The 25,638-nt window shown below is 43.8% G+C and overlaps 1 protein-coding gene across 3 annotated transcripts in view; it reads right to left on the bottom strand.

The window, feature by feature from the left end:
- AKAP6 (A-kinase anchoring protein 6) overlaps positions 1-25,638 on the bottom strand; it is a 320,657-nt gene that overhangs the window by 255,335 nt on the left and 39,684 nt on the right. For all 3 annotated transcript variants that reach the window (XM_077323052.1, XM_077323054.1, XM_077323053.1), the window contains exon 2: positions 19,348-19,702. In XM_077323052.1, the coding sequence (XP_077179167.1) occupies positions 19,348-19,671 (324 nt within the window). In that variant the 5' untranslated portion in view covers positions 19,672-19,702. The remainder of the gene's footprint in view (positions 1-19,347; positions 19,703-25,638) is intronic.

Here is a 25,638-nt window from a genome sequence, read left to right as displayed (position 1 = left end):
GTACCCAGCTTGCTGGGGGGTAAACGGTAATGACTGGGGAAGGCACTGGCAAACCACCCCGTATTGAGTCTGCCAAGAAAACGCTAGAGGGCGTCACCCCAAGGGTCAGACATGACTCGGTGCTTTCATAGGGGATACCTTTACCTTTATCACAGTAATGATGTATTTTATTATTTTATTATCTCTCATGTAAATTACAAACTTAAAAATGGGAGGCGAAAGGGCCACATAAGTGGAATAGCCTAGAGCCTCTTTTCATGTAAATCCAGCCCTGGCACACCCCTTTCCTTGCTGCTGCACTCTCTCCACCGCTTCCATTCTAAAAATCTGTGGAGCTTTCCTGTTCTACAAACAGGAACAAATCACTCTTAGCTGAGCAGGTTGATTGGGTATAACTTACGAGTTCAGAACAAGGTCACACCTTTTGCCCTCAATCAGCAGAAGCTCCCAAGGGGTTTAGGATGAAAGTCGCAAAACCAGGCTAGTTCCAGTATTAGTCTGGATTTGAATGCAGAACCATCAAGATAAATAGAAATAAAATGAAATCATGATTGTTTTGCAGCATATAGGCAACATACTGATATAGCACTAGATGAAGCATTTATGAGGTTAGTCTAGCAAATGTCAGCTAGGAAAAAGCAGCTGGAAAAATCTAGTACAAATGATTTTCTTTGTAGAAACACTAGAGGGTGCTGTTATACAATTGCAAGGCAAACCTTACTTTTTTGCATAGCAGCTATTAACAATGTCACTGTCTCGGTTTCTGTGTTATTTGTTATTGTGTTATTGTGTTATTTGTGAGATAAAGTACAGTATGTTGAGGCTGCAGTCCTAGGTGTAAACTTCACGGAGCTTTTATTCCAATCCCAGATCGATTTAGTCCCTGCTGTCTACACAGAATGCGATTTCCGTTTTGATTTTGGGCGATTTAAATTTTCCTTCTGCAGCATGAAGGATTGATCCAGAGTGACCCTACCTTTATTGTGCGATATCTTAGAGTGCTTTTAATGCTCAATATTTCAAGATTCGGGAAAGCAAGCTGTTTTGAACCTCCGTGGTAAAGACCAAAGGTGGCCAGACATTACTTATATTATTTGCAAGTTCCATATATGAGCCTTGTTTTGTCTTCTGCTTTTTTCAAAGAAGGTGGTCACTGACAGCTTCTGTAAAGTCAATCTACTTTGCAGGATGGAGCGGTGGAAATTTATGGAGTCATCCAAATAACCGGCTCCTCTGCAAATTTTCAGGCTCAGCAGCTGCAAGTTCCTAGTTCTAAAGCCGCATAAGTCCTGTGTCCCAAATTCCTAAACCAGCTCCTTAGCCAAATAAAAAAGTTGTTTTCTCCTGAGGACATTTCTTCCTATAGCCGATTGTCCATTAGTACCCATTTTTTCCTATCCATAACCAAACAATATAGATATTGTCATGCCCTCACTGTCACCTCCCATCTCCAAGGAGTTGCCACAGAACCTGGGCCTGCTGCTGAGCCAGCTGCTATAGATCGCCCAGCTCTGTCAGAAGAGAGAGGGGGCTCTGAATATGCAGCAGGGGAAAACAGCACAAGTCAGCCAGGCTCTTCCCAAGAGGCATCATTGGAGCAACAGAAAATGCACTCCAGCCTGGACAGTTCGCCTGAAGGACACAGAGGGCGCAGAAGAGTGGTGTTTGCTGAACGCCAAAGGAGCCAAAGGCTGCAGGCATACTGTCAGAGCAGATGGGGCCCAGCTGGGAAAGCTCCTGGAGAGGATGCACCAGGTGCAGCCAATTAGCTGGGCTGCTTTTAGGCAAGACAGCAGTGGCTCCTCAGCATAGATCCAATCTATGCAGAAACCCTCCCGGCCGGCTCAGATTCCTTGTCTCTGTGAACTCCTGAGACTTCTGGCAAACGGCTTTTGGACTACGCACTTGGCAATTGGACTGGATTTGGTGACTACATGTTTCTCTGGACTATGACCTTGGCTTTCCCTCAACTACTCTTTGCCTAGCTCCTAACTCTGTTTGCTTTGAATCAGCCTGGACTTTGACCTGACTCTGGTGTGGACTCCAGCGGGGCTCTGCAGCCCAGGCATCTTCCCCCAGTTGCCACTGGGTGTGGCCAGATAGGGCAGCATAGATATACAGAAGAGCGGGTATTTGGCATAAGGTTGCCAGCTCTGAGAAATTCCTGGATATTTGGGGGTCAAGTCTGGAGAAGGCAGAATTTGTAAAAGGGAGGGAGCTCAGATGGTTATAATACCATAGAGTCTACCCTCTAAAGCAGCCTTCCTCAACATTCTTCAGGCTTTCAGCAACCCAGAAGTGGTGTGATCATGCAGAATATGGTAGGGAACCATAGCTGTGTACACACTCACCTGAGCTCCTCCCTTTCCCACCTCCTCAGCCCATCATTAGCCATTTTAGGAAGGGGAGTGGGTCAACATGACCACATGTGGCCATAAAAAGGTAAAGGTAAAGGTATCCCCTGTGCAAGCACCGAGTCATGTCTGACCCTTGGGGTGACGCCCTCCAGCGTTTTCATGGCAGACTCAATACGGGGTGGTTTGCCAGTGCCTTCCCCAGTCATGACCGTTTACCCCCCAGCAAGCTGGGTACTCATTTTACCGACCTCGGAAGGATGGAAGGCTGAGTCAACCTTGAGCCGGCTGCTGGGATGTGGCCATATCACTTGATAAATGTTTAAGAATTTTAAAAAATATATTAAAAATTCAGGAAACCCTTGCAGGATACTCAAGAAACCCCAGGGTTTCACAAAACCCTAGTTGAGAAAACCTGCTCTATGTGGTCTCTGCAGTCTGGAGATCAGTTCTGAGAGAACTCCAGGCCCCACCTGGAGGTTGGCTGGCTAACCTTGGCATGATGTAGATGCATGGATTTGAACAATATCTGATGTGACCAGTTCGCAGTTCTGGATAAGAACTCCCTAAGGGAAAACCATCCAAGATGCCATATGCTTTTGTTATTGGATAATCCAGAAAATAACTCACTATATCATTAGAAGGCAAGATATTACGGCTAAACCTCACTTACTTTGGATGCATAATGCATGGCATGATCAGATCGTCAAAGGATCTGCTGGCTTGACACGATGACGATGAACCAAGTGGTCATTGATAGAGATGCGTGGTGGAAGCTTTCCTATAAAATCGCCAAGGTTTGGACATGACTGAACAGATGACATCATCATCATCAACTCACAGTATTTGGGGGATATTCACTAGCTGCAAAGGGTATGGGGGGAAATTAGGTCTGTGCCCAGTTACTGGTAGACTATTACTAAGACATGGGTTAGCTGATGCATTGCTAAGGGTTTGGAGACTTTGGTGGTAGAACTAAGAATGGGTGGGATTAGGGGCAGAGTGGGACCTCAGTGGAGTACAATGCTATGGAGTCCATCTGCCCAAGCAGTCATTTTCTTCAGGGGAACTGATCTCTGTCACCTGAAGATGAGCTGTAAAACCTGGGACTCCCCAGATCCCACCTGGGGACTGGTATCCTACAAAGCCCCTCCTATTCACACCCAGCAATCCTTAGGCAGTGTTATACACAGACATGCACACACACTTGACTAGTAAAGCCACTTTAAGCCCTTTTTCTGTTCAGAAGAGACATATATTTAAAAAAAAAACAGAAATGACATATACATTTCCCCCCTTCAGAAAAGGGCAGGAGATAGGAATCTGCTAATTTATTAACAATTAATTTCTAACATTGTTTGCAATTTTACTAATAAAACATGCACTTTCCCGCAAAAAGCAAGTTCAAAAGCATTGCTTATATTTCTGTATCTATATATCTAATGAAAGCACTCGTTTTTATTTAACCAACAGAACAACAGGGCAAGAAGTCCTTGAGCTTGGATCAGCCTGCAGTTATTTTGCTGCATTCTGGCATGCTCACAAGAAGTGAAGGAGGAGAAAGAGAACACGATACACCCTCTTACTCTGCACTCTCTCTTGCATCTGGCCATTTCTCAGCTTATCCATTCTCTCTGCAGCATTTCTTCATTATATCCAAACTTCCTGGGGTTCCTTTTTCAGCATATGGGCACATGCCCAAAAACAGGAAGGAGGATTTGTTTTCATAGTGGCCCAGTCAGCAGAGAGGGAGAAAAAGTCCTGAGCAGTACACTCATGTCAAGGTCAAATGGATGAGATGGGTGGGCAGGTGGAATAGTGAAGTAAGGAAGTACAAAGCACTGAGGCCTCCCCGCATGATATCCTTGCTTTAAATAGCTCTCTGCGGTTGTGGTTCCCACGCCACAATCCATTCATAGATCATCTGGGGCAGGGGTAGTCAAACTGTGGCCCTCCAGATGTCCACGGACTACAATTCCCAGGAGCCCCTGACAGTGTTGTAATTCTGGGATTAATTCAGGCCCTACCTGAAGGTTTGCAACCCCATCACAATCTAAACACGACATGTTGCTTGTGCAATTAAAGGATGGAAAAGTAAAAAGAAAGTATGGGAATGTGACTGGGAAAAAACCCATAATGATAATTCTTAGCAAAAATTAAATCGAGTGATGGAGAGTGGCAGGATAGGAAGGAAGAAAGGAAGAAAGGAAGAAAGGAAGAAAGAAAGTTTGCACATCAGTGGAGTTTAAAGATTATTGTAGCCTGACCTGAAGTAGCAGCCACATCCGTTCAGAAGCAGATCTAGAAATCTCAGACTACCCAAGAATCTCTGAAGGACTTGCCACTGTTTCCTTATGGGGGGGGGGGGCTACTATGATCTCATTGCTAGTGATGGTTAAATTTTAAAACTGTTGGGGAGGGGAAGAAGAATAGGGATGGACCTGTAAAATCGATGTTGACAGTTGTTCACAGAAAATATGTTCCTTCCTCCCACTTTCATAGAATCATGGAATCATAGAATCATAGAATCATAGAATCATAGAATCATAGAGTTGGAAGGGGCCATACAGGCCATCTAGTCCAACCCCCTGCCCAACGCATGATCAGCCCTAAGCATCCTAAAGCATCCAAGAAAAGTGTGTATCCAACCTTTGCTTGAAGACTGACAATGAGGGGGAGCTCACTACCTCCTTAGGGACCCTATTCCACTGCTGACCTACTTTGCAATGCAGCTTTCTGTTTCCCCTGAAAAGTCACTTCTGAGGGAACAGTGTGGCATGTGGGAATGTAGAAAGGAGGAGCTTCGATCTAAACCTAACTGTCCTCCCTATCTAGCCAGCTTGGTATAGTAGTTAGGAGTGACAATTTATAATCTGGAGAACTAGGTTTGGTTCCCCACTCCTCCACACGCAGTCAGCTGCATGACCTTGGGCCAGTCACAGTCCTGTTAAAGCTGTTCTTACCAAACAGTTCTGACAGAGCCCTCTCAACCCCACCTACCTCACAGGGTATCTGTTGTAGGGAGAGGATGGGAAGGCAATTGAAGAAGAAGAAGAAGAGTTGGTTCTTATATGCCGCTTTTCCCTACCCGAAGGAGGCTCAAAGCGGCTTACAGTCGCCTTCCCTTTCCTCTCCCCACAACAGACACCCTGTGAGGTGGGTGAGGCTGAGAGAGCGCCGATATCACTGCTAGGTCAGAACAGTTTTATCAGTGCCGTGGCGAGCCCAAGGTCACCCAGCTGGCTGCATGTGGGGGAGTGCAGAATCGAACCTGGCATGCCAGATTAGAAGTCCGCACTCCTAACCACTACACCAAACTGGCTCTCTTGTAAGCTGATTTGGGACTCCTTTGGGTAAAGTGGCATATAAGAATCAAGTCTTCTTCTGTAATGTTAAGAATAGGTGAACATGAAAACAGGAAGGTGTAAGTTCAATGCATTTCAATTTATTAAAAAGAAAATGAGAATGTTTTCAGAAACTTGCTTAGAGTACAAGAAATAAAAATAATTGAAAAGACACTACAATTTTAACAATATGTATTTCGTATAAATTCTTAGACTTCTAGCAGACTGAAAAAGAATTCCATTGTGGGTAAAAGTTAGCAGGTACAATGTGGGTAAGAAGTTAATTTCTTTGACTGGTAAATCAGTACATGGTAATCTCTCAGATCCAACTATTTGTGTCTTCAAAAGATTATCTGCCCACTGACACTTTCCTTATTTAACCCTCCTTTAAAGTCAAGGGCACAACTACCATCTATGATTTGCAAACCATTGAGGCGTAAAGATTAAGTTGTGGGATGGGAAATATTACACTATGCTAATTTGGGTATAAATGTGTGTGTACTGTGACTTTTAACACCCACACAAGTTAACCGGAACAACAAACCCATTCCTAGGATAAATGAGAAGCCCTTAATTAAAGGAGTAAAGTGTTGGTTACAAAGATAAGCTGCATAAGGGGACTGGAAACTAGAGAACGTCAATAAATATAACAATCGATGTTAAAAGAAAAAGCCCTTCCCTTTGCCAGTGGGGTACTGCAGCTGCACACCTCCATCTTATTTCTGTTGCACTCTAAGCAAGATATAGTCAAGGCAAGACTTTTCTGTGTTAAGTCTCAAGCAAATAAATTTTGTCTGTCACAGGTAGGCTGCAATTATCTGCACAAAAGGGAGGGCCAATATAAACTTTTCCCCCACCCAAGCATCAGGGACAAAGGATTGCAACAACACTTGGCTCAAGGGCTTATCCCCTTAATGACCCTGTATTGTTTTTACCTGTATGTTCTTTCCTGTTGTAATCATATTTCTGGAAATCTTTCAAGGAAATCCATTAAGGTTCTAGTGACACAAAAGGGTCTGTCACCCCTGGCAGCCCCTCCCGGCCAGTATGCAAGTCCGGCCAATGCCTTAAGACCATCTGAAACATCAAATTTCCCAATAATCCCATCACAATTTCATTGTCAGAGTCTGAATCACAATTAACACACTATAGACCCTTTTGAGGCCAGAAACCTACCATCTCCTATTCCATGAAACCCAGCCTGCACTACAAGCTGCCACTCTGGACCTCCTTTTACCTCCTGCTGCTCTTCTGGATCAGGTAAATATTACCCAGTCTTCCTCCATCTTTCCCTTTCATTCCTTGCGAACCTGTATGTTTTTACTGGTGTGTGAGTTTTGAATGTATCCCAATATTTCCCCAAAATCATTATTTTAGAAGGGTTTCTCCCAGGAAAAGGACCCTGTAAAATTGGTAGAAAGCTCTTGCATTACCCAGCGTCTTGCAATATTCATAATTCCCCATAACTCCCTTTGATGAATCCAATGGGAATAACAACCTTACCATGCAACAAAGAAAATCTAGAAATTCCCACCCCTTTGGGGGCAAAATTTTGCCTCCACTTGTAGACATTGCCTTAAAAAAAGAGTCCCTTGTTAGTACAAGTCCCTTCTCACAGTCACAGACACTGGCTTGAAACTTTCATGCCAAGCTATATGCAAATTACTCAGCCTCTTCAGTTCTTGATGCAAACTCATTGAGGGCCCTGGTACTGAGTCAGTTTTCAAATATGTGACTGTGTCGGGAAACATAAATATTTGAGATATAACATTTCTCCTAAAGCCAGACATGGCTGTTGTTTTCCCATTAGTCCCAAAGAGCAAATAGTGAGTCAGCCTGATATAACAACACTGCTTTCTATGACTGTATTTGCTTCATCATTCAGATTGCTACACAGAAGGGCTGTCTGGAAATATTATCTGTGGGGATAGCCATTTCCATATTGTTAAGAGTCCAACTTCTCCTCATCTAGCCACATCAGTATAAATGGTGACTAGAGAAGTGGCACAGATGTGACTGCTGGTTGTCTGATTTTGAGTCCAGACAGGTCTGTGTGGCCTGTTCTCTTGACAAGGACATAAAATTAATATCTTCCTGTTCTTCTGGCTTATTATTTATTTATTCATTTTGTTTCATTGTATCCTTTCCTCATGGACACTCAAGGCGCATTTAATATACTGAGTATACTAAAGTGTTGCCATGCAGGTGTCTGGCCTTTATTTATCAGTGGAAAATGTCTAACTAATTTAGGCAGCTCTGCTATAAAGCACTGGAATACAGATCTGCACTGTTGATGTCAGAGTTTTAAAAAGCACATCCTTAGTTAAATTGCAGAATTTTACATCATGACTTCAAGCTATTCAGTATTGTTTCTAGGAGGGGTGTGGTTGCTGCTTCAATTTAAGAAGCTTAAATCAAAGTATTTTGGGTCTTCGATAAGAAGCTCAAAACAGGTCCAAAGCTGTCCCTTAACCCTCATTGTGCTTCTCATATACTCTGCTGTGTTGCTGACTAATGGCAACCCTGTAGGGTTTTGAAGGGAAGAGACTTGCAGAGGTGGTCTGACATTGCCTGCATCTGTGTAACAATCCTGGACATCTTTGGTGGTCTCCCATTCAAGTACTAATCAGAACCAACCCTGCTTGGCTTGTGAGATCTGAAAATATCAGGCTAGCCCAGGACATCCAGTCAGGGCAACAAGACATCTGCCATCAACAGTCTAATCCACGGGATTGTGAAGAGAGCAGAGCAGGTGGTAACAGCTCTACTTTTGACAAAAATGATCCAGTTGCAGAGATACAAGTTATTACAACACTCAAAATAATGGAATTCCCAGGACTCAACAGGGATATTGGTTTCTTATCTTACCACAAATTCTAACCTCTTTCAACATATATAGAAATGGAACAATGGGACAATGGGACTTTAATGTGATATAAGTAAGTATGTAATGTAATTTAGAATCTAAAGAACAAACACAGCAGGGCTTCCATACTAGGGTGGAGATGGATGGGACTAGCAATAAGTCTCTTTTAATTACTTCTTTCCACAACTGGGAAAGCATCTGCCATTAATCACTAACCTTAACATTTTTATTCCCCCTATGTTTTTGTGCATGACAATTGAACTCAAAGGACTGATTTTGTTATTCAGGTAAGGCAGTGGTCCCCAATCTTTTTATCACCGGGGACCACTCACCGGGGACCACTCAACGCCTTTTACTGAGGCCTGGTGGCCTACTATCAACCACTGCCCTAACGCTCTCTGATCACTATGGTAATGTTTAAACATCCCTTCAAAATAAGATACAGACACGCCACAACAATGAACATAAGGAACATTTTATTTTCATGGAAATTTTAACTCATGACAATGACAAATCAATGGGAACCCTGAGCTTGTTTCTCTGCAACGAGATAGCCCCATCTGGGAGTGAGGGGAGACAATGACACCCGAAGTGTTTTGTAAAGGGCGTGGGGGAGAAGGCGTCCTTCGGGGCCCACCTACAATTAGTCGAAGGACCACATGTGGTCCGCAGCCCACAGGTTGGGGATCGCTATGGTAAGGAACTATCCGATCTTCATTATCCTACTGAATAATTGTCGCGATGCTGTTTACTAATTTGCTACTAATTTACTCTCTCTTTATATCTCTACTCTAATGATTCCGGTCTCATTGTCTGGGGAAGTGTGCATGCATATGAAAGCTCACACCTTGAATAAAACGTTATTTGTCTGAAAGATGCCGTTTGACTCAAATTTTGTTCTACTACTTCAGACCAACATGGATACCCACCTGAATCCAACCCCTGGTACTTTTCCAGCATGGATCATATGTAACAACATCAAACCAAGGCTGGCACTATTTTAGGGGGCAAGTAGTTTCCCTCCACTTTTCTAAAAACCAGGATTCCTAACTAAGATAAAATCTCAGTAACATGGTATGACAAGGTCCCACATTCCAGTCTTTCTGTATCCATAACCTGTACGTAATCATCCAAGATGCAATATCATCATACTGGCTTCATTTGGCAGGCAGTTCCTTCAACTGTCTTACAGTCTGTCAGAGACGACGACTGACCCATCTCAAACTTCAAAAATGAAATTTTATTTAGGAATTAACAGAATGGTGACATCTGCAATTCATGACATGAAAATTGATGAAGACAAAATACAATAACATTCACCGTACTAAATACCTTTCCATCCAGGCCTATTCACATCATCATTTGACAGGTGTAAATATCATTATTACCTCACTAAATGGGTGGCACATGGGTTGGATTCCACCAGTAGGGACCACCTCTAATTTCCATGGGAGCTATCCCAGTGCTCTATCACATTCCCAGGGAACATAGTCTAAACACTGGCTTGTGTTGTGAGAAAAGGCCCTGTGCTTTCCATAACAACTCTCTGATGGAATTTAATGCTAGGACAACACCAGGTGTGTGTATGTTCCAAGAATGTTTACCGCAACCAACCAGGGTTCCTAACTCTAAAGACTTAAGGCTACTAAAATGTATTGCTATATAGTGCTACTGAAACATTAATGTGAATATGATGTACTATGATTATAAAACAAACTATTGAACCTTACATAACTTTATGACTATAGAATAATATAAAATATGTTATGTGACAATAGATGCTTACTGGAAGCCAAATGCCCTCATGGGCTCACCTCTTCCCCTCAGGTACACAAATTTAGCACTCTGGACAGGTTCCCAGTCACAGCTTCCAGCCACTACATTCCCACACCCCTCACAACATTGGGAGCATAAAATCTCTCCAAGCCCAGGGACTGAGACAAAACTGGGAAAGGGGCAAAAATTCAGGGTTATTTTCCCAGTCAGGGCAAGGCATACTGGGAGAGTGGACAAGATTTTAGCCAAGGTGACCAAGACCTCCCCTGGGTAAAACCTAATCCCCACAGGAGCACCCCAAGGCTACCACAGGGATAGAACCAAAATCCCAGCCCGTAATATGGCAGGATCAGACCAAAAAAGGAAGCTGTGGATCAGATCTGGGCCACATCTGGCCAACAAAATGCTCATATGTGTGTCTAGCACCAGAGAAACTTTAGACTGAGGAACTTTGTGTTGAATTTCTTTTTCAGTTGGGCAGCTGTGTTGATCTGCAGTAGAAGAGCAAAATTTGAGTCCAGAAGCTTCAAGGGAAACTACAGTGCAAGGCTGCTAAATTTGAGTTCATTCACAAATTCAGAACAATAGATGCACGCACACATGCACACCCACACACACATGGATCCTGGTCTGTTTAGGGACATAGTATAATTATCTCACTAGAGATGCTGATTTGTCGCCCCATTTCTCTCCTGCTGTAGTCAATCTGGTTACATTTTGCATTATACTTTTGCATCCTGACTCCCTTCTGTGCAACCTTCTGATTGGGAAATAAGGGCTCAGGAACTGCCACTCCTACTTATAACAGATAATGGTAGCTTTGACTCTCAAAAGCTTATGCCCCCAAAATCTTGTTGGTCTTTCTCTAAAGTCTTGTCCAAGGCTAAAGTCTTCTCCACTTTGTAGCGTGAAGATCAGTTGTAATTCCAGAACATCTCCAAGCCCTATCTAATTTCCTGTCAACACTAATCCCTGATGTATTCACTTATGGTCTGCCTCACATTAAATCCATGTGCTAAGAAATTCCTTACCTATTAGGTAAACGGAGCTGGAATTCAGTTCAGATAGTCCTTCAACAAGATAAGAAATGCCAATTCTATGTCTTTTCAGGTAAAATTAACCTTTTCTGAATTCAGAGGGACTCGTTACCATGCAGATGGGTTTAGGATTACAGTCGGAATCTAGCTAGCTTTGTGGCATGTATTTCAGTCCCTTAACAGTTCTTTACACAACTGCACACACAAACATCTTATATGTTCCATCACAAATCAAATATCTCAGAATTCCAGCACAGCTCAGGAATATTTCTCAGCACAAGCTTCAGGATTAGTACAGTTGAACAGCTGTCAAGGCTTCTGTGAGGAAACCTTCCACTTCTGCAAAGACTCCCAGATGTTCATCACTCCTGGAAGGCCCACCACCAACCTCCAAAAAGCCATTTCTCCAGTGCCCAAATAGCTGAAAAATTTGGGAAGGAGCCTTTCTTCTTGTGAGGTTAGCATCACTATTTGTTCTCCTGAGTAGCAGTTCCTTCTGGTCTTCCAACCTCAGTAGCTGGAGATTCAGGATCAACAAAGTTGCCATCTTCAAGGAACCCACTGGCAGACAACAGAAGGAAGACCCATTCTCTTTCTGCAGAAGGGCTGCAGCTGCTTCCTTGCCTTCTGTTCTTGCCAGGCCCCTGTCCCTTTGCTTATGATGCAAACCGAGATGAGTAGCAGTTCCTAGTCCTTAAACTTGCTCTTCTGTCCTCTTCCCCTAGGAAGCTACAACCTTGTTGACTGTCTGAACTGGAGCCCTAAAGACAAGGAAGTGGGTTTTTTCAGGACCAAGGAAGCAGGAGTTGTAGAGAAGGAGAAGATCACACTTCCTGAGGTGCCACCAGAAAGCATTTTGCTGAGGGCCACCACAAATCTGGAACTGGCTGAGCTATTTTTGGGACTGCACTGGATTAAATTGGGCTTCTGCTAGGGTTTCTTTCTGCAGAATATGAAAATTTTAGTAGAACCTGAAAGAGACAGCAATGTGGTCCCACTGCTATCACTGCAGTATCTCTGATGCTATACCACAGCTTAGCAGGCATTATGTTTAATTCAGCTCTTTAAAAAAGAAAGTTGAAGTTCATCCTGTAAGTATAGTCAAGAACTAAGTGATCACATTCAGTTCCATGTCCTACCTGGATTCCATAGTACTGCTGGTGAAACACAGTGGCTCAATAAAAAATTGCCATAATTATTGTTAACAGTAGTGGCAAACCTCCTCATCCGACTGGCACTCTGTGCACAACTACCAATGACACTCACACTTGATCTAGTCTTAGGCAAGCCAGATTCCATGCACTCGGTCAGCCAGACACCATGCGTGACCAGACACCATGCCTGACCAGGCCACTTCAGCCTGATACAGTAACTAAGTGTAGCCTGGACATCTGCAGTGACGATTGATCAACCCTCCACCTGACAGGGTAACTTTGCTCCCCCTTCCTTTGGGTTGCCAAACAATGGTGAACAGAATATTTTGCCTCATTCCTCCCTTACTTATTTTCGTGGTCTTTATCCATGAAATCATCCTTGCCACTCTGCCAAGTGGCAGTTTCCTCTATTCAGATTCTAGATTGGCTCTAGAGCAATCATCCTTTTGTCTTGGTTCTGGGCCAACCCATACTGTGTATGGGCTGTTCCCAGCATAGCTACCCTTCAAGGGGGTATTTAAAAATCCCCTTTTTGGCAAGCCAAGCTCCCTTGGATCCATCCAGGTTGCCCATCAATCATTAGTCAGTTGTGTCGTCCCGTCTCTGTCTCCGCCTCTTCACTCTCAGGCCTAGATTGGTAAATATACTTTCTATTGACCCATTTCCCTGACTCTATTCATTTCTATTGCTTATTTTCTCTTGTTGGTGTGTTAGTGTGCTCACTCTATGTTAGTCTAAAGTCCACTTAATTCTTTTTTGTCTATTATTGCTTATTTCATTTGATATATGTTGTCTGCCTCAAGTTCATAAGGGGTTAATTATCTCGTATTAGATAGTAAATCAGATTCTCTGCTCATTACCCGCTCTCGCTAACTACTGCCCATAAACATATGTCTCCTAACTCACATTTTGAGTAACATTATTCACAAAACTTGTACAACAGTGCAAAATTACAGAAACCTAAACCAGGATGCCCCATAGGTCAAACAACAGGGTGGGCAGCACAGGACTCTGTCTCTGAGGTCTCCAACTTGCACTCTTAGTGTTCGTTGCATTGCATCCTAGTTGTGGGAAATGCACAGAGAGGGTAAAGGTAAAGGTAAAGGTATCCCCTCTGCAAGCACCTGGTCATGTCTGACCTTTGGGGTGATGCCCTCTGGCGTTTTCTTGACAGACTCAATACAGGGTGGTTTGCCATTCCCTTCCCCAGTCATTACCATTCCCTCCCCAAGTATCAGAGAGGTACTAAGCACCAAAGAGGGGGGATTTATTGCTTACACCTAAGCACAGAGCAAACTCCTTGTTGTTGGACTGTTTCATTCCAGAGCCCCTATAGATGCTCCACCTCTGGCAATTCACACCAAAGGAGCAACCAGACACTGACAAGTGGGAAGGCATCCAGCACATGCAGCCCAGGAGCCTGCACCCACTTCCCCCTTTCCCCTCACATGCACTCAGAATGGCATGACAATGAAGGCTCCTACAGGCAAGGCTAGCTGGGCATGTGTATGTGGCAAGAAGGTAGTACCATACTGGGCAGTGGCTCAGTCCCTTACAAGGATACCTCCGCCTCCCAGATGGAGGATCAGCCAAACCTGGCTTTTGGGGGGGGGGGGATAACTGGTAGCTGCCACATTGTGATGGACAAGCAGCCATGTTAACTTATGTTTCAGTGTATATACCGCCCCTTCTTGACCAGGTTGTCTTCTTGTGGGATTCAAGCCCTATGCTGCAGCCAGACACCATGCCTGACCAGCCGACCATCTCATGTATTTCAGCGTGACACAGCAAGACACAGGGTCTTTCCAGTTTGTCTTCTTACTTTCCGTAGGAAATGAAGTGCATCAGGAAACAATGGCTGTACTTGTGTGTGCCACCAAAAGAAACATTATCATTATCATGATTAGCAAGTTTTGCTATGGACACCACTATTCATGTAATTTTTTTTCCCTGCAAGAAGGCGACAGGAGTCAGATCACTTGCTGCCATTATTAATTGAGCTTAAAGCAATCTTCAAGATTGGGCTGTCCCTCTAGTGATCAATGGATATAGACTAGAGTATTTTTTTTCATAGGATTGTACTGTTTTACTGTGGCTCCTTGGTCTACTGTGGTTCTTAAAAAAAATGACTGGGGTTTGCAGAAAGCCCGAAAATAGTTGAGCAGCAGGGGACAGGCCACTCATCTGTTTCAGTCTTTCTTTGTAGACCCTTTAAAATTCTTTGCAGACCCTTTAAAGCAGTGGGCCCCAAGCTTTTTATCACCAGGGACCGGTCAACGCTTGACAATTTTACTGAGGCGCGGGGGGGGGGTAGTCTTTTGCCAAGGGACATCAACACTGCCGCCTGAGCCCCTGCTCCGCTTGCTTTCCCACCAGTGCCCCTGACTTCCCTGCCACCCGCTGGGGGGCGCTGCCAGCAGCAGCTGCACAGTGCCACACCAAGGGGGAACCCCAGCCATGATGGCCACTGGAGAGCACCAAGGTGAGCCGGTAGCAGAGTGGCAGGGCAGCCCCCAAGGCAGCAGCCAGGAAGGAGGACGAGGAGGAGCCGCGGCCCAGTACCGACAGATCCATGGACCGGTCCCGGTTCCCGGACCGGGGGTTGGGGACCACTGCTTTAAAGGAAGCTTGAAATACAGCTGAGTGGTGGGGAGTCCTTGCTCTCTGCCATTCAGCTGCTTTTGCAGCTTTCCTGGGGAACAGAAAGCAGGAGTTGTCCCTTAAACCCCTGCTTTCTTCCCTATCCACCAACTGCCACAAATTGCTTTAAAAGTTCATGACCTGTCATGAACTTTGATTCTTGAATCACAAACAGGGAAAATTTAGCTTCGTGATTTGGTTACTGTCCATCCCTATTCATAGTTTCAACCTATTTTTAATTTAAACTCATCAATATTACATAGTTACTTCTAGTCAATAGAAAATTACTTGTGGGTAGTTTGCATAAGAGCTTTGGCGTGGTTCTGTATTAATGTTGCTATTAGAATGTATCTTTGGTGATCTCTTCACATTCAGAGAAAATTAGAAGAGGAAAAGATACTGGAATAATTTTAAAAGAACACACTAGTTCTAGTCATCAGCAACTTCTATATTTGCAGAGTTTTCCCAATGCTTTGCATGATCTAACAATGCTGTCAAAATCAGAGTTACACCCTTCTAAACTTACTGACTGCAATGAACTTACAAGAATGTAATTCTATTAGGATGGCACTTTACAATTATGGACAATCAAAATCACTCATTAGAAACCATGATAGCAGCAATTGTTCCTTTTAAAGATGATAATTATACATCACTGGTAATATACAGCAGAATTATTAGAATGCAACATGGCACGCAAGGGAGCACTAAAGAAAAAGCTCTAGAAATTCAATTCATAGGGGTTTTTTTGTTCTTTTAAAAAATAATTGGTGAAATTATTGTCAAAGCTCCCTGCAGGAATGTTTGTCTTTTATTTGTCTAAAATTCATGGTGGGATATTCAGGATATATAAAACAGAACAGAAATGTTACATTGGACAGAAATGTAATGACTGTCTTAGATGACCCAGGTGGTCCCTTCCAACTCTGTTATTCTAGGATTCTATGAGTGTTTTGCTTCTGAGCACTGCATAGGAAAATGCTAGGCACAAAAGCACTGAGAGTCAGTGTGGTATAGTGGTTTTAGTACACTGCAGCAGTTGTCCCCTACCTTTTTATCACAGGGGACCGGTCAACGCTTGACAAGTTTACTGAGGCCCGGGAGGGGTAGTCTTTTGCTGAGGGACGCCGCTGCCGCCTGAGCCCCTGCTCCACTTGCTTTCCCGCCACCGCCCACTGGCATTCCCCCATGCCAACCATTGAATTGCTCACATGGGAACCGGCCAATCTTCAGAAGTTGCTTTCTCACCTCAGGAAGCCCTTCCTGACTCCAATATTATGCCAGCCTGCCAAGAGCTTTATTGCTCTATCCACCTAGATATTAGAATTTCAAACCAGGCCAAAGTTTCCCAGAGACTTCTCTTTGATCCCATTGAACTTTTCCATCCAAGATCAATCAAATATTTTTGTCATCGCAATCAAAAAGGCCAATGTGACTTTTTACCACGTACCTGGCTAGGAAAAGGGTGCCCTTCATTTGGGCTCCCAAGCGCCTCTCTGCCAGAAGCCCAACTCAGATGCCAGCTCGTTTGTGTTTCATACTGTAGTACCCTTGAGACTAGATGGTTTCAACACATTCAACACAGTGCTGCCCTTGAAGATTATCTGGAAACTGTCACTGGTACAAAGTGCGTTTTCAGGGCTAAGTGCTGGAACCATGTTAATCCCATCAGAAGCAGGAATATTGATAAATTTCTGAGTCCATTTCAATATGCTGGCATTTGCCTTTAAAAGTCTTTAGTGGAGCCGACTCATCATCTTTCCATGAGACAGCTCACTCTTTCCAACAAGGTCTATTGCATCACCGTTATTTAAGGGACATTTTGCAATGATCTGGACCCAGGCTTTTTTAGTGGCTGTCCTATATATGTGGAATAACCTCCCAGAAGAGATATGGGGAGCTTACACCCTCCTGGCTTTCAAGTGAGGTCATAAAACAGAATTACTTCTGAACTGGCTAGGAAACACTCTGTGCTTCGTGCCTTCTGACTGGACCCTCACCTGGACCAGCCCTGCCCGCTCTCCATCTGCTTAGCCCTTAACCAATTGTTTATACCGCTCCCTGAGCGGTTTAAAGATGGCTTTCATATATCTCTGTTTTAACTTTTATTTTTATCCATTGTTTTTACTGTTTGTTACATGTTATGATAGCTCATCTACACACTGCCCCACACTAAGGTAAACCTTTCCTTTAAAAAAAAATGTGTTGTTCCCTTGCAAACTGAGCTGCCCAAGTAGCAGGGTTTCATGCTTGGAAGAAAAACAGGGATAAAAATATTTTACATAAATAAAAAGCTATTTTATTCCTGGAGGAACCCACAGATTGTGTGCTTGGGATCATGATGGAGTCTTAATCAGCAATACTGTCCCTCTCCTTCTTTCATACTATGGGTTAGTGTGGTTTATCTCAAGGGGTACTGATTTCTTCAACCCCAATCACTCCCGAGGAACTGACAACACTTCCATACATGTTGATGCAAACTCTATACATCTTTCCCTACTGCCTTGTGTATAAAATACAGGAGCCATATGGGAGGGCAGTATAAATAAATACATTTATATTTTTATTACTTTTATTTATTAACAACTATATTGTCATCTTAACCGCTTCCAACGGCTTGTTATGCAGAGAGGAGTTTTATTATGTACCGCCATCTGATTTGTAGTTGGGGGGATTGTTAATTTTTTTATTAATAGGGTTGTATCATTTTTTTATTGGATATTGTTTTTATGATATGGTTGTGAACCACCACAAGCCAGTTACTGGGAGCGGCGGTATATAAATCCCACAAACAAACAAACAAATAAATATGTCCTGCTAACCTTTTGTCTGAAGCGGAATTTTGGAATTCTAATTATTTTTTTACATTTATGATTACTATGATTCCTGGCCAAACACATAATTTCCCCAGGGTAAGGTCCACTTTGTCATAGCTGAAGCAGGAATATTGATAAATTTATTGTTGCCATTTGTACAGTACAATCTTGATTATGATTTTATTACTGTAATGGTGATCATTTTATCTGTTTGTTATTGTAACTTGTAATTTCTTATTCCCCTCACATTTGGAACTCCAGTTGAATTTGATACTATATTTTTTATGGTATGGTCTATGACTGGCTGATGCCACATTATTGTAGCAATACTGTCATGTGGGGAACTGTGTGTTGCTTGCAATTTCCATCCATATATTGAAAAAAATATTAACAGCACGGCCACTTAGCACTTAGTAAATGGTTGTCTATATTTTGCATGATGAGAAGGTGATTGCTCTTTCTCCCTTGCTTGTAGGGCTGCCAGGTCTACAGGCTTGGTTGAGGAAAGACCTCCAGTTGGCATCCATGTTAGTTCTACTGCTTCCTGATGGGACGATGGGGCGGGGGAGGGACTGGCTTTGTGGTGAAGCTATGATGTCACTTTCTGTGCAACTTGGCCTAACTGTATGGTTTAAACATAGAGTTCTGGGGAATGCGAGAGTGTTATCCTGACGGGATGGCATCACTTGCCGGTCATGTCAGATGTGACATCATGGCATCAACATGAAGCTTAAATGTAAATCTCTGACCCCCCCGCCCCCCCCCCCCTGCAATCTCCTGCCGATTTCCAGCCAGAGGCTGACAATTCTAATCTGTTCCTATAGAACAAGTCACACTGCAGAGATGAAGTCTCCACTATACGAAATGGCCAGGACCCAAATCTATATTTGTCTCTATGGAAAAAATCTTCACCAGAATAGGCATAAGTATACCAAAATAATCTGTTGTATTCCTCCTTCCTTTGTCATTACAATTAGCATTACATAAAGAATTAACACAGCAAACTACCTAAATTCCACAGGCCATGTAAAATGTTGTGGTTGAGACCGGTACAAGCTAATATAGCCAATAAAACCTACTGGCCTCCCACCATTCATCTTCAGGTTATTCCCTCCACAAAATTAGAATCTGAATAATATAATACTACATATTATCCTTAAAGTGGACTAGGTGGCAGATCAATTAACTAATGAGCAAGAACAGTGGAGCCCCATACGGTTTAATAATGTTTTAAATGTTTCATCTATGACTCTATAATGATGCACATGCAATGCGAGTGGTGATCGACCCCGAGCCAGCTCACAGGGATGGGAAGAAAGGAAAACCAATAAATATATAAAGAACGAATATTTAAGCTTACTTTGAGCTGCACCAAATGCACATCCACGTGCTTGCTGTCAGAGTCCTGCTGCACCGAGTACGTCAGATCTCGGACCCTTTCAGATGTCATCCGGAGCCACGTCTCAATTTCAGGCAAGTGAAGAACGATCTTCCAGTCAGCTCCCGTATGGAGAGGGGGAGGCTTCTCATACTGCTGTCCAGAGTCAAGATCTTTCATCGCATCTTCTCCGCCATCCTGCTCAGCGGTGGGAGTCATGTTGATGACCATAGGGGACGCATCTGTAGCTACAGAATCCAGTTCCTGAGACCTGATGGGGGAAAGTGCTACTTCCATGGCTAACATTGGGAGTTCTAGACCATAGCTCTTCCCAAATCTGCAGTACACACAAAAGAAAAATGTAGATATTTTAAACAAAAGTATACGAATTAAATGTACCCTGGTTTTTTAAATTGCATACCTAATTGGCTGGCTGGAATCCTTACAATTTTTTAGTACTTTAATTGTTAGCTGATAGGTGCATGCAGGTTTTTGCCTCACTAATCCTTTATGAGTAAGCTGTGCATATTTTGCCTATTAAAATACTATAAAAGTCAGAATAAAAATGACTTAACTTCAGCTTCAATGGTAGCCAAAACATGCATAAAGCATACAAATTAAACATCCTCTAGGCTTGCTTTCCAGCTGCCATCTTCTGAGATTTCGAAGTCATTGCCTACATATTTTAGTCCTAAGAACTAGGAACCTGGAGCTTTAAACAGCAAAGCCACACATACCCACACCCCATTATTATAGTACAGAAGCTTACTACACCAGGCTGGATCTGAACATGGGGCTTTGCAGCTGCACTCATAGGTCTCACAGAGATCTGATCAACCTTTGAGACTCTGAAGATAGCATATGTACTTGGGTTTCCAGACATTGCACAGACTCATAGTACAGTGACTTTCTTTCTGGGCAAAACAGGGGAGCTATAGTTGCATGACCTCTAGTAAAATCAATTTTCATAGCTGCGCATGAACCAGGGTGAGAATAATGTACAATCCAGGGGCAGGGGATTACATCTATACATAAATATTGGCGAAAGGTAATGCATACTATTCTGGAAGTTCCAGTATCACTAAGCAAATGATTCTATCAGTACCATCCTAACCAGAGATACACCCATCTAATCCACTGACTTCAATGGAGAGAAGAGGGCAAATCTGCTTAGAACAGCATTGTATGTCAGTTAAAAGAGCTATGCTCATACAATGGAGGATAACCATTTTAAAGGATTACCATGGTCAGCAACCCACAATCCGTATGCCCACATGAATACACAGGAAGCTGCCTTATGCTGAATGAGACCATCACAGTCAGAATTGTCTACTCAGACTGGCAGGAGCACGCAAGAGCCTCAGGCTTTCATGTCACCTACAACCCAATTTATAGTGGAAATGCCAAGAATTGAACCTAGGACCTTCTGCGTGCCAAGCAGAAGCTCTACAAATGAGCCACATCCCCTCTCCCATCTCCATACAAAATTGATTGAACCCATGGAAACCCTTTTCAGATTGTCTTTGAGGGCAGAACATGTGTGGTACATATGAATATGTGTGGTAGAATTCCACTGACAACTTCCACCCCCAAAGTATCTATGTTGGATGTACAATTCTCCAAACTATAAGAAACCAAAAATAAGTCTTCTTAACTGGGTTGCTGATCATGTGTCAAGAGCCATATGCCCATGCAACTCTACATGCATTTCAATGGTCATACATAGTTTGGGAAGTGGAACTTGTATGGTTGCCACCTGGACATCTCCAGATGACCAAGATCAGTTCCCCTGGAGAAAATGGCTGCTTTAGTGGGTGGCCTCAATAGGATTATACCCTGCTAAGATCACTCTCCCCACCAAAGCCTACCCTCCTCAGGCTCCACCCTCAAAATGTCCAGGTATTTCGCAACCCAGAGCTGGCAGCCTCAGGCATATGTCACCACAATGCCACTTCCCTTCCACGTGCATTCATTCATTTCTTCCACATAGAAAATTGAAAGGGGTTTTGTCGGTTCACTAACTAGGAATGATTGCAAGTTAACCTCAAAATTTAAACTACTCTTTGCTTCAGATATTTCAGCTTCATTTGCTAAGCATTTATATCTGTCTAGTGAAGATAACAGCATTCATTCATCTTCAGGCTGGTAAAAACCCTAACTGCCTTCCTTTTGGAACTTTACTGCAGTGTACAATGACCCTTCCTTACAGGAAGGGCAAAGACATTCTTCTCATAGCTAGTTTGATGTTTATTCAGTTGCGATGCATTACAAGTTCTAAATGTCATTCCTAGTATGGAGCAGCCAGGGATTCTGCATTCTGTACATACATACATACATACACACACACACACACAAACACACACACACACACTTGCCTCTGCAGTGCAGCTCTAGGGAGCTGGCTTTTTTGCCGACCCTGCAGAAGCAGGCTTTGAAAAAAGTAGGGAGGTGTGCCTGCTGGCGTGCCTGCGCCTCCCTCCCCCCTGCCACGGCCCGGTACCGAGGCCTGGTGGTTGGGGAGCACTGGCTTAGATCATATCTATCATTAGTGGAAGGGTGTTCACAGAAGTGAATTTACCAGTTTTGCTCTCCCTCTCATTCTCTAGTGCCTCCCTCAATCATGTCCCTGAGATCTGATGTACCCTCAGGAACAGAATGGGGATGAAGAGAGGTCTGTAGGGAGGAGGGGAGAAATTGATTAAAATCATCCCATTTTCTACTGGTGAAAACATGGTTAGGGTACATGTTTGAGTGCCTTTGTTCATTGTACATAAGTCTTTGCATCCCCATTTAAAGAGGATAATGCAATATGTAGCCCAACTATCATGGTTGGGGATAGACATACTGCTGGGATAGACATACTGCTGCTTGGTACTTCTAAAAGAAGAGCTCAGTGCAGGTTAGTGCAGCTCTGGGTTGGGAAATACCTGGAGATTTTGGGAGTGGAGTCTGGGGAGGGGAGACTGGGTTTGGGGAGGGAAGGGACCTCAGCAGAGTGTAATGCCATAGAGTCCACCTTCCAAAGCAGCCATGTTCACCAGGGAACTGATCTTGGTCATCTGGAGTGGTGGGAGATCTCCAGGTTCCACACGAAGTATAGCAATCCTAGTACAGGTGTAAGGCATGGCCTATTGCAAGGGTGGCCAAATTAAACATGCTGGCAGGGGCTCATGGGAATTGTAGTCCATGGATAACTGGAGAGCCACAGTTTGGCCACCCTTGGACCATCGAAAAAGGGAAACCTCCGCCTTCAAAGGACTACATAAAATGGGGGCAAGAAGGGTTTCAATGGGGAGACAATAGCTTGCTTTTTTGCTGCTTTAAAAGCTAGCTGAGCAAGCCCATGCCTCAGCAGTTCAACCAGCTGAATGCTCAGGTTTTAAAGCAATACTAAACAACAACATTAGCAATCACAACACTAAAAGTCTTGCACAGGGATAGCTATGCAAATGTGCTCTTTGTTACTATTAACATCACAGGAACTGCATACCCTGCCTTCCTCTGAGATCCAAAGGGGCTCACGCTGTTCTCTTCTCCTCAATTTTATCCTGACAACAACCCTGTCAGGTAGGTTAGGCTTAGAGCATGTGACTGACCCAAGGTCATCCAGCAAGCTTCGATGGCAGAGAGGGCGTTCAAACTTGGTTCTCTCAGATCCTAGCCTGGACTCAAATCACTCCACTTCACTGACTTAGTAGCCTAATTAGTGTCCTTCACGAGGGGAACCACATTTTAGCAATGTGGAAAATGAATTAGATTTTCTGTTGTACAAACTATAGGCATCCTGCTGCAAAAATAACCTGACATATACTGGAATGTATCCATACAATATGCATGCAGTGGGTAGCAACTTATTATTGCTGCACTAAAAACTGGTAATTGAACCTAATGAGTTTCCAATCCTACAGATATCACCTGAATATTTGTAAACATAACCAGGCTGGCATTTACATGAAATGGGGCTGCAATTCATAACCCAGGGCCATTCCGCACAAAGGGCAATGTGGCTAGATCTGTGCGCTGTTGAAAAGCGCTGCAGGCAAAAGCGGCAGATCGCGGTAACGCACACAGCCGTTCCTAGCGAAAAAAGGCTCTCCCACTAGCTCTGATCTCGTAAAGCATAAGTGTCCGGTCTTGCTGAAATTGCAGTAGGGGAGGCAATATTTTCCATGCTTCCTCCTGCCCCTTAGCAGCCAATTAACTGTTGTGTTCGTGTTTCCCTTTAAGAACTCTTTTTTAAAAACCCGAAAACACCTGTAGCAACGCATATTCGTTCCTTCAGTGTATCAGAAAGACCGTTTCTGCAGGCGTAGGAGCTGGCGCTTAATCCTTTACAGGCTCCTCAAGTAAACCCCCCCCCCATGGGCAAGATTTGTGGCCGAACAAGGGGCTGTATTGTGCTTGGGAACTTTAAAGACACTTGCAATAGGGAGCTTTGTTTAACTTTTAATAACTTCTGTGGAGGGTCTTTAGCCGGAGAAGCCTCTGAGAAGCCTCACTCATTTATTGCTTTCCCCATCTAAGGGGGAAAAAATGGTGATCGCTTTGCCGGAAGTTCGGCTGAGAGAGCGGGGGAGGGACTTCCTTTCTACCACTACATTGAGAACGCACATGCCTTTCACTGATGTGTTGCAGCTTGTGCGCAGAAGTGTAGCAGTTTTCTCAGGGGGAATCCACTTTTCTGGATTTCCCGTAAAGCGCTACAATGAAGCGCTTTTTGTGGGAATGTTGCAGGAGTGTTGCAGATTGTGTGCGACATCATGCGGAACCTTGAATTAGTAGCGTTTACTAAAGGTAAGACGTCTGCTACATTTAAGTCGTGCAGAATGGCTCCCAGTGATAATGTTCCACCAGTTTTTAAGGGTCTGCATGGCAGAGCCTCTTGTGGCGCAGAGTGGTAAGGCAGCCATCTGAAAGCTTTGCCCATGAGGCTGGGAGTTCAATCCCAGCAGCCGGCTCAAGGTTGACTCAGCCTTCCATCCTTCCGAGGTCGGTGAAATGAGTACCCAACTTGCTGGGGGGTAAACGGTAATGACTGGGGAAGGCACTGGCAAACCACCCCGTATTGAGTCTGCCATGAAAACGCTGGAGGGCGTTACCCCAAGGGTCAGACATGACTCGGTGCTTGCACAGGGGATACCTTTACCTTTACCTTTATGGCATCGAGCTATTTTATTAAAGACTCTTTCCCGCAACCACTTTGATTTATTATCTGGACCCTGAGCTGGCCCCCGTACAGTTTGAATGAAGACGAGATGCTAAGATTTCTTGCCTATCCTCAGCCTCATTTTCTTCAACAAACTGATTTGTCTTAGCCCCCCTAAGCTGACAACTGCCAATTGCTGACATGAGTACAGCTCCCAGGCTAACAAGTTGCTCCCCAATGATTAATATCTAGCAATAGGCAAGGCAGCGCAAAGCTCTTGCATTGTTGCTGCTCTAAATAAAACTGACTCCTTGTTCAGACTCTCCAGGGCTCTCGGTGTGCCTCACCTCAAGATATAACACTGAAATAACATGGCTTTGGAGCATGATTCTATATCCACAGATCAACCAAGCTCCCCTAAGTGACTTGCAAGTGTCTCTGAATCCAGGAAGAATTTTTCTGAACCTCAGCAGCCTTAGTAATCGCTGACTAGCTTTCTCTTGTTTCATGCAAGCATCTGCAGATAGTGCCAGCATTATACAGTCAGCTATTCAAATGGAGACAACTCTTATGACCTTGTACCCCCTAATGAAAGAGCCTCTTGTGGCGCAGAGTGGTAAGGCAGCAGACATGCAGTCTGAAAGCTCTGCCTATGAGGCTGGGAGTTCAATCCCAGCAGCCGGCTCAAGGTTGACTCAGCCTTCCATCCTTCTGAGGTTGGTAAAATGAGTACCCAGCTTGCTGGGGGGGTAAACGGTAACGACTGGGAAAGGCACTGGCAAACCACCCCGTATTGAGTCTGCCATGAAAATGCTAGAGGGCATCACCCCAAGGGTCAGACATGACCCGGTGCTTGCACAGGGGATACCTTTACCTTTTTACCCCCTAATGAAGCCATATAGAGTAACCACCAAGAACAAAAAAATGTTTAAAGCACTACTTAGCGCAGTGTTTTAAAATCCATAATCAAAACAGACCCATGCTTTCTAAATAGGACAAAGCTTTCAAGCTTTTTACTCCTAAAGCCCAAGGGTGTTTGAAAAAATGATCTACTGAAGATAGAATGGACTGAATGACTACATCTAATTCACAGCACTGTTCTTTACCAGAAACAAAAGCAGCCGTAA

This window comes from Paroedura picta, chromosome 2 (genome assembly GCF_049243985.1).
Source record: "Paroedura picta isolate Pp20150507F chromosome 2, Ppicta_v3.0, whole genome shotgun sequence".
NCBI classification, from domain to species: Eukaryota; Metazoa; Chordata; class Lepidosauria; order Squamata; family Gekkonidae; genus Paroedura; species Paroedura picta.
The sequence above is the reverse complement of the archived record's forward strand: the minus strand, read 5'-3'. Positions and strand labels throughout refer to the sequence as shown.